This window comes from Macrotis lagotis, chromosome 5, assembly GCF_037893015.1.
Source record: "Macrotis lagotis isolate mMagLag1 chromosome 5, bilby.v1.9.chrom.fasta, whole genome shotgun sequence".
NCBI lineage: Eukaryota > Metazoa > Chordata > Mammalia > Peramelemorphia > Peramelidae > Macrotis > Macrotis lagotis.
The window spans coordinates 80,115,567-80,124,755 of record NC_133662.1 but is presented as its reverse complement, the minus strand read 5'-3'; the positions used below and the strand labels follow the sequence as shown (position 1 = coordinate 80,124,755).

The following is a 9,189-nucleotide window of genomic DNA, read 5'->3' as shown; positions in this document are numbered from 1 at the left end:
CCCTACAGTCTCTTCCAAGAGCTGAAATTAATTTTTTTAAATTCTTGTCATTCAAAGTGTTTGCTCAATTCTGGCCTTTTCATCAGAAATACATGAAAGGTCTCTTCCATTCAAGGACTTGCCTATCTTTTTTTGCCTTTTGGAATAACGCTTTCCAAGATCTCATTTAAAGTAGAAGATACCAGATCTTGTGTGATCATGACTGTGGTTCCTTGGGAACTTATATTGCTTTCTTCTGGATGTGTGCAGAAGTGGGATAGTTACTACCCCCATGGAATTTACATCCTAATTATACAAGATGTTCATTCACCTTAATGAAGGGAATTTACTTACCTGGAATTTCCTCTAATTATGAAAAGATAAGTTCTCTTTCCCCATTCTCTAATCCATAAAGATTAAGAACTGATTTGGCTTCCACAGTTAACTACTTAAAAACCTTTATTTGAACACTTATAACTGATGAGTCACTTGTGTGATGATCAATCATTGCACAAACTACTAAAATCAGTTTAACAAATGTTGGACAGGCCGGGAGGGTGGGGAGGATATCAAACCAACTTCAGCAAGTCAATAATTTACATTAGTCAAAAGATTTATTACGTCACACATACTTCATAACTTCACAAGAGACTGTCTCACAATCTTGTAATGATTCACTAACAAAAAAATAAAACTGTTACCACAGTTTGGGAAAACAAAACAGTTAACACTGCTCTTCTGGCTTTGCTCACTTGCCTTCTAACAGCCTCCCCAAGTCAGCCTTGCCACATGATCAGTCTTCTGTTTGGTAGGCTTTATAAATCCTAAAAGTTCTAGTTCAGATACGGCTCTAATAAATCGAGCACTGAAGGTAGAAGCTAAGGAAAGTTACTATGTCATGGTTCTGCTCTGATGTTACTATGTCAATTGAAGGGAGACTAGGGAGTAATAAAATGTATTCAACCTATTACTAGGGAAAGGAAATAGGAAGAAACAATGTTAACATCAGGGAGGCGATGCATTCAGGGTTAAGTGACTTGCCCAAGGTCTCACAGCTAGGTTTTGAATTCCTCTTCTGACTTGAAGGCCAGTGCTCTATTCACTGCAAACCTAGCTGTCTCTAGGGAGAAACTAAATCAATGTTGAGTACCTAATTGAAGCTTTCTAAATTTTTCAAGTGGTATAAAATAGCACTCTCCACTTTCCTAAACATTAAACAGACTATACAGTAAAGTACTCAAGATAACTTTTTTTTTAAGATTTTGCAAGGCAATGGGGTTAAGTGGCTTGCCCAAGGCCACACAGCTAGGTAATTATTAAGTGTCTGGTGCTCTATCCACTGCGCCACCTAGCCACCCCCTCAAGATAACTCTTGAAATATTAGAGGTTCCATTTTTGGTGGGGGGAAAAAAATTACATTGTGGAATGTGACTTTTCATATGGGTGTATGTATATGTGTATGTATGTATGTATGTATGCATGTATACACAAAATTGTGTTTCTGGCTTATTTCCAAAGTAGAAATTCAGTACAACTTTATACAAATTTAGCTACTAAGAATTTAATTATTAGATCTAGTTACAGTGTTTGCTTTTGTAAATCTTCAGTGAAGATATGAAAAATGGACAGGCTAGTAAGTTTTGTGTATTTGAATAGTGCAAAACTATATAAAAGGATACTGGATAATTTCCTTTATCTCTTCTGAGGCTGTGGAATTTGGATCTGTTTCTTCAGCAGCTGTTACCACTGTTGCAAAAGCCTTTTGAAGGGACCAAACATAGAACTTAATACTTTGAATATTTTTAGGCTTGCCAAATATCCTGCACATATGGACATACATATTTTTGCTTTGTCTTTTTTTTAACATCCCCTCCATTTGAGCCAGATCAGAAAAAGCTGTTGACCTGTATGTACACATGATTCTTTACTTTGCCCCCATCAAAATGCCCTTTATTCTTAACAGTTTGGCAATCCTAAATAATATATTTAAAAGCAATCATATACAATGAATTGTTACCATGTTAACTGACAAGTTTCAAAAATCTGTACATGTGATAAAGAAGAATTAAAGGCAGCATTAATCAGAGGCTCAAGTGACTCTTTACCCTCCCCTGACCTTCAGTGAAAAGTGGCCCTCTCCCCAAGCTTCCCGATCCTTTGCTGGAGGCATGCCTTTAAAATGCTGTCTAGAAAACAACTTTTTAATGAAAATAATACAATAATACAGTTCACCCTATGGAATAAATGAAACAAGGGTCTCCTCAGTATCTTAATCCTCAAAGCACTCATCTGACAGAACAACAATATTATTTCTGTATAACGTTATCTCTCTTAGAAAAGAAACAAACTCAGTTGTCTAGGGCCATGCCAAGAACTCTAAACCCAGTACTTCCCGATTTGTATAGGGTTTGTATATCAAAGTATATTTTGTTCTTTTATCATGATAAGAAAAATAATAATAGGGGACTTAAGACTTTCAAAAGTGGAAGGAAAAGACATTTAAAGAACGATGTGGATCCACAAGAGCAAATGCAATTCAAACATTCAAAGAAAGTGTTTATATATAACTAAGCATATAGATCAAATATAGCTTGTATTAACATAGGTATTAACATACCTCTGACCAGTCCACAAGGTTGATGAGCCTACTACATTCCAGATGAAGTTTGTATGCTATGCAGATGTCAGGTGCTACATTTGGAATGGAGTCATCTTCACTTTTCAGAGCCTGATTCTAAAAATAATGTAAATTGTGACTGCTTTTTTTTACAGTTGGTAGGAAGCAAAATCAGAAGCTATTGAGCTGAAATAAAATGATATTTCTTTTAAAAAGGTATTTTTTGGTGGTTCAATATGCTGAATTATTTTGGTGAGTTACATTTTATGTTATTTCTGAACATTCTTTTCTTCTAGGACTTTGGTGACATTTCTTTTGGAGGAATGTTCTCAAGACCAGAAGAATGCACAATATTTATTTGTTTCTCATTTTCCTAATAATTATGAAGAAAACCATAGCTGCATTATTATTTTTAAAAAGTGGATTTTCTTTTTAATTTTCAACAAAATGTCATTTTCGTAGTTTTAAAAGTTATATGCATAATTGGACATCAAATGAATAAGTTTCCAATTACGTATAAGCCTAGAAAACACCATTTTCTTAAAGAGAAGTCTAAGATTTGTTGGGTCAGCTCCTATAAAGCACCATAAAACCAAGTCCTTCATTATAAGGATGACAGCATCCAGGGGGATCTTAGAGATCATCTAAGTCACTTCCCTTCATATGTCAGATGAGGGAACTGAAGCCTAGAAAAGTGGAGTGACAAGCTGGAGATTATGATTTATACCCACTTCCTTTGATTCCAAATTCAGTACTCTTTTCAATATATTACACTACCTTGTCTTCTTTAGTATTTCTAATATTTGTTTTTTTTAAAGTTTTTGCAAGGCAATGGGGTTAAGTGGCTTGCCCAAGGCCACACAGCTAGGTAATTATTAAGTGTCTGGGACCGGATTTGAACCTAGGTACTCCTGACTCCAAGGCCGGTGCTTTATCCACTATGCCACCTAGCTGTGCCTATTTCTAATATTCTTATATGAAAAGGAGAAAACAAGTCATCTCTTATGTATCAGCTATTTCTTCCCCTCTCCTCTTAGGGTCTGTGTTCCCCAGGTAACTGAACCCTCTTGAAAAAAAAAAATTAAGGAAAACCAATCTGAGATTACAGCAGATAGAGAAAATGTGCAAGATTCTTTCTTGACCCATTATTGATTTTTCAATTATTTGAGTCTGGTTTCTTTTTGATGATCTTTTCTAAATTGCTGTAGTAATTGGAATATGTTTGGAATGGTTCTCAAATATATATTATAGGATCACAGAGCTGGAAGAGATGGTGGTAAAGCTCATCTAGTCCAAACTTTTCATTTTACAGATGAGGAACTGAGACGCAGACAAACTGAGTGACTTGTCCAAAGTCACACAGGATTAATGGTGTCAGGTGCTTTCCACCATAGTATTTAGGGTAACTTCCTTGGGTTTGTTTGGTGGATTAGGGAGCATCAATGTTATAGAGACTTAAAGGTTAAACTGAGATAACAATTAACAATGTTATCCAAGTAGAAAGGCACACAGTAGCCATTTTCTAAATCATAAGAAAATTGGTTTTTTTTTTTATTGTTTGTTGATGCCCAATATTCAAAACAAGAGAAGAACCTATTCATAAAGGAATTAGACCTTAAGAATGTAAATCTCTAATCATATACTTTTATTAATTTAAAAAATAAAGGAGTCTGCCAGAAATACAGCTCATAAAAGTTCTACTCCAGTAGAATGCTACTTTTATTTATTTGTTTGTTTATTTATTTGCATGGCAAAATTATAAACTGTATCTTTAGATCACAATACTGGTAATTTAAGGAAATGCTCCAAGAAACTTGTCCTTTTAAAGATATAGCAAATACTGCCATCTATTCCTATGAGGAAAGACCAACAGGGTAGCCTTACAATGTTTTTGATGGTTAAATGGTTAAATGACTTGTCCAAGGTCACACAGCTAAGTGAGTATTAAGTGTCTGAGGCCACATTTGAACTCAGGTCTCCTGACTCCAGGGCCAGTGTTCTAGCCTTTAAACCATCTAGCTGCCCCCCCATGCAATGCTTCTTATTGGAAATAAAAGTACTTGAATTCTTATTAGAATGGAAATACATTTGAACTTAATGGGACTTGATAAAAAGATACTTTGCCATAGGCTTCCTTATGACAATTGTAGTATAATCATATACCACAGAGTCATGTTTGTTAAAAGCAGAGAAAGAACAAAAATATTTTGCAATCTTGTTTACTTCCCCATCAGAAACTGAGTAGCCGTGATTGCTTTCTTGCTGATGACAGCCAAATCTGGGACCCAAAGACAGGAAATGATTCTTAAATGTATCAATCATTCAAGATCAGAATTAAGTTCCTCTTTGTAGCTGCTGCTTTCCTACCATATCTTGTATTGGAAAAACAAGAACAAGAATTCGGATCTCCTACAGTGTGCTGCAATTGTAACACTCTCCCTTGGGTATTGCTGGCCATCTCTTATGTCCTCTTATGATTTCTGAGAACATAATGACATCTGGGCAAAATTTAAGATGACAAAACTCTAAATTGTTTTAGGTTTTTAAAGTATCAAAATGAACAAGTTGGAGCTCTGAAGAAATTCTAGTTATCACTATTGACCAAACATATAAAGTTTTACATTTAACAATGTCTTTTTTCACATAACTGGTGAGTCATTTAAAAACAAGGAAACTGAGACTAAGACAAAGTGAATCACGCACACTATCAGAACCAAGACTCAAACCCAGATCTTTCTATTATACTATATTGCTATTACATAGTTACATTCCTGTGGAATTCCTTGGTAGGTCAATGCCAGGGTCTGAATTCTTTTATAAAATGCTTTTGATAAGATTTTATCAGATGAAATTCAGACTGTACAGAATTTACTACTTTAGGGGCTAAGTTGACAGCTCTTTATTTACTACCACACTGATCAAAATCCAATGTCAGTTAACTCAACAAGCACACTGCATCTCTGCAGAGAGCACAATGTTAAGTCCCAGAACAGAACAAGGCCCAAATTACTGGACAAGTTAAGTGGGAGGACTGAAGAAAGGTATTTGGCAAAAGATAATTTTTGGCCTTAGAAAAAGAAGTTTTGGTAGAGCACCAAGGACAGGTTTCAATTCTGTTTAAAATCTTTTTGCATCTATATATTTATGTTTCCTAACACACACTCCTCATTCATGAGGAGTTTCCTCAAATCCCCCATACTTCTCTGTTTTTTCTCCTTTTCTGTCTCAGAGGAGGAATGGTACCTAATTCCTATCCTTTGTGGGATGGTAGAAAGAATGCTGGGTCAAGAATCAGAACCTGTCAGTTTGTGTTTCTGCCACTTATTAGCTACTTTACAGCGACAAAGAAAAAAACAGATTATATATGTGCATATAAATATAATATATATGTATGTATGTATGTGTAAAATCACCTACAATGTGCCTGACCTGTGCTGAATGCTTTATAAATGTCCCATTTTGTTATCCCATTTTAAGTTGAGGAAATGGTGGCAGACTGAAGTTAAGTGACTACCCAGGGTGAGACATAGTTTCTATTGAAGGATTTGAACTTGGATCTTGACTCTGGACCCAGTCACTTTATCCACTGGACTCCTTCTCTGTGGTGAAGTCCCTTAAGCTCTCTGAACTTCAGTTTCCTCATCTATATAAAGAAAGTATTTTAATTAGATGCTCTCTAAGGTCCTATCCAATTCCAACAGTCAATAACTATAAGAATTACTTGCTATCTCTTCCAGCATTTCTCTCCAGTAGTCATGTTCCTGATTACCAATCTCTTTACTTTGGGTTTTTTTACTTTCTGCCAACAAACAATCTTGGGTATTTCCAGTCTTAAAAAAGTCTTTCCTTGGTCCTTCTGTCTCATCTTGTTATAATTCTCCTTTTCCTTCCCTCTCATGGCCAAACTTCTAAATGAAGGGGATTTGGGATACTTGAAAGAATTAAGTGCAAGCTCCTTGAATAAATATAGGTCTCAATTCATCTGCATCTTCTCCTCATCATTGCCATTTGTATTTGGGTCATTTCAATAAAGGCTCTGCCCAATGCAGTAAACACCTTGTTTTTCTATTTGCTATCACTTACTTGGTAAAGGGTGAATGTTTTTTTCAGTCATACATGGTTTTAGTGATTTCTTTTATACAATTGTTGCATACAAATAATAGTTGGTCATTTGTTGTAGTTTACTCACATCCACCTTACATATTTCTAATACAACTTTGACTAACTCCAATTTAATTCTTCTGTGACAGTAGAGTTTATAAATCTCAGCAATATGACATCACCAAGAGAATATTTGTAAGACATGTACTGGTAGCAAGAAGCAGTTTGAGAAATTTGAAGGGACTGCATATTTTCTCAAATGAAATTCAGTCTTCTAATTCTTCATCCAACTTGTTGAAGGATATTGCCCAGATCATAAACTAAGCAATCTCCAAAACACTCCTCCCTTATCACCTCTACTCCCCACCCCTATTTGTCCAAACACTAGCATCCTGTTATCTGGGTAACAGAATTTTCATTCAACTGGTTCTCTTGTGAGGGTTGCTAGTGTGACCTTTTTTTTTTTAAGGTTTTTGCAAGGCAAATAGGGTTAAGTGGCTTGCCCAAGGCCACACAGCTAGGTAATTATTAAGTGTCTGAGACAGGATTTGAACCCAGGTACTCCTGACTCCAGGGCCCGTGCTTTATCCACTGTGCCACCTAGCTGCCCCCTGACCTCTTTTTTCTAGATTGTGGGTTTTATTGAGGAGACCTCCTAGTGTTTTGAGGCTTCAATGCCATCACTACAAATTTGGAGACCCTCATCATCTTAAGAGAATTCACTTCCATTTGAATTTTTCACAGCTTATCTTCTCTGTGACACTGGTGAACACACAGTGAGAATCAACACAAAAGTTATATTTACTTGTGCCTGTAGAGGATTTTTGTGTGAGTTTAACATATGAATGGAATATATTTAGGAAAATATTTGCTTTACCAAATGCTTTTTTTTTTGTAATTTACAAATAAAAGTCCCAGAACAGCCTTGCATTATTTTTTAGTCATTATATGACTGTATAAAATCTTTCACTGATATTTGTGTGAACCAATCATAAAAATTTTAAAAATATTTTAGAGAAAAGATAAAGAAGATATATGATTCAGCTGTGGTTAATGCCTTGGTTGTCTTTTTTTTAATAATACCAGTTGTGACTTGCTGGACTAAAAATCAAATTCATAAGATTTCTAAGGAAAAAACTTCTAAATGCTCATTGAGAACAAAGTACATCATTTAGAATGTCCTGATAAGTTTTTATGACAACTAATACAATTTGCATTAATGTAGAGTACAGCACTGACCAAAGCTTATTGTTCTCAGCTAAGACAACATTTCTTCTTAAGAACTCACTTCTTACCTTCAGATAATGATAAGGATTGTTGAGTGCAGTATGAAGAGCAATTCGGGGAGCGGCATTCAAGTGCTCACGCAGTATGTGAGACCCAGTGAAATAGAACACCTCATACAGCGTCTGTGTGTCTGGAGGGGTCAGGTATTTTCTGAAATAGTCAAATTGAGATACCAACTTTTGGACATAAAGTCTCTCAAACTGCTCTTAATGATCAGTTTACTATTTTCAAAAAAGAAAGATACAAAGTGAAAGCTAACTTTGTGCTGCTCATCATTCTCAGTTCTCCCCTCTCTTGTGATCATAGATTTAAGGGTGGAAGTTATCTCAATAAATAAATAAATCCTGCCCCTCCCACTCCTTTACTTTATGGACAGGAAACTAATAACCAGAGCAGCAAAATGGTTTGTATAAATTCATAAGTAATAATTATGTCTTTTAAGTAAGATTTCATATCTTTATTGATAAAAGATACTACACTTTTAATTCTTAAATTAAATCTCCAGAAAAAAATGACACATATAATTTGGTTCAAAACCTTAAAAGAAACTTGAACTTAAAAGTTTTTTTTTTCTTTAAAGACATGTATTGGGGCAGCTAGGTGGCACAGTGGATAGATCACCGGCCCTGGAGTTAGGAGGACCTGGGTTCAAATCCAGCCTCAGACACTTAATAATAACCTAGCTGTGTGACCTTGGGCAAGTCACTTAACCCCACTGCCTTGCAAAAACTAAAAAAAATTAAAGATGTGTATTGAATGAACTGAAATGTGCTTTCTGAAAATAAACATTTATTCATTTCTTGTTAAAGATTTATTCAAAACACAGACCCTCAGGAAAACAAGTATTTATATGAGCTGTACTTTGTTTTTTTCTTTGTTTGTTTTTGGCATGGCAAATGTGGTTAAGTAGCTTGCCCAAGGCCACATCTAGGTAATAATTATTAAGTGTCTGAGACCTGATTTGAACTCAGGTCCTCCTGACTCCAGGGCTGGTGCTCTATCCACTGCGCCACCTAGCCACCCCATATGAGATGTTCTAAAGAAATAATATAGTAGGAATTTTCATATATTTTAGATTTAGAGATTTAAATTTTTTAAAAATGATTTAAGGGAAAATGTATGGCCTCAGATTAATACAGACTAGAATTTTATTTTTATTAAATTTTAAAATGTTTTGAGAAGTAAATATTGAGCTATATTTAGAG

General features: G+C 35.2%; 1 protein-coding gene across 2 annotated transcripts in view; it reads right to left on the bottom strand.

The window, feature by feature from the left end:
* Positions 1-574: 574 nt before the first annotated feature.
* Positions 575-9,189, bottom strand: part of ORC3 (origin recognition complex subunit 3) — a 120,245-nt gene continuing 111,630 nt past the window's right edge. For both annotated transcript variants that reach the window (XM_074187122.1, XM_074187123.1), the window contains 4 exons: positions 7,993-8,134; positions 2,597-2,713; positions 1,659-1,738; positions 575-844 (listed from right to left, as the gene is read on the bottom strand). In XM_074187122.1, coding sequence (XP_074043223.1) covers positions 739-844; positions 1,659-1,738; positions 2,597-2,713; positions 7,993-8,134 — 445 coding nt within the window. In that variant the 3' untranslated portion in view covers positions 575-738. The remainder of the gene's footprint in view (positions 845-1,658; positions 1,739-2,596; positions 2,714-7,992; positions 8,135-9,189) is intronic.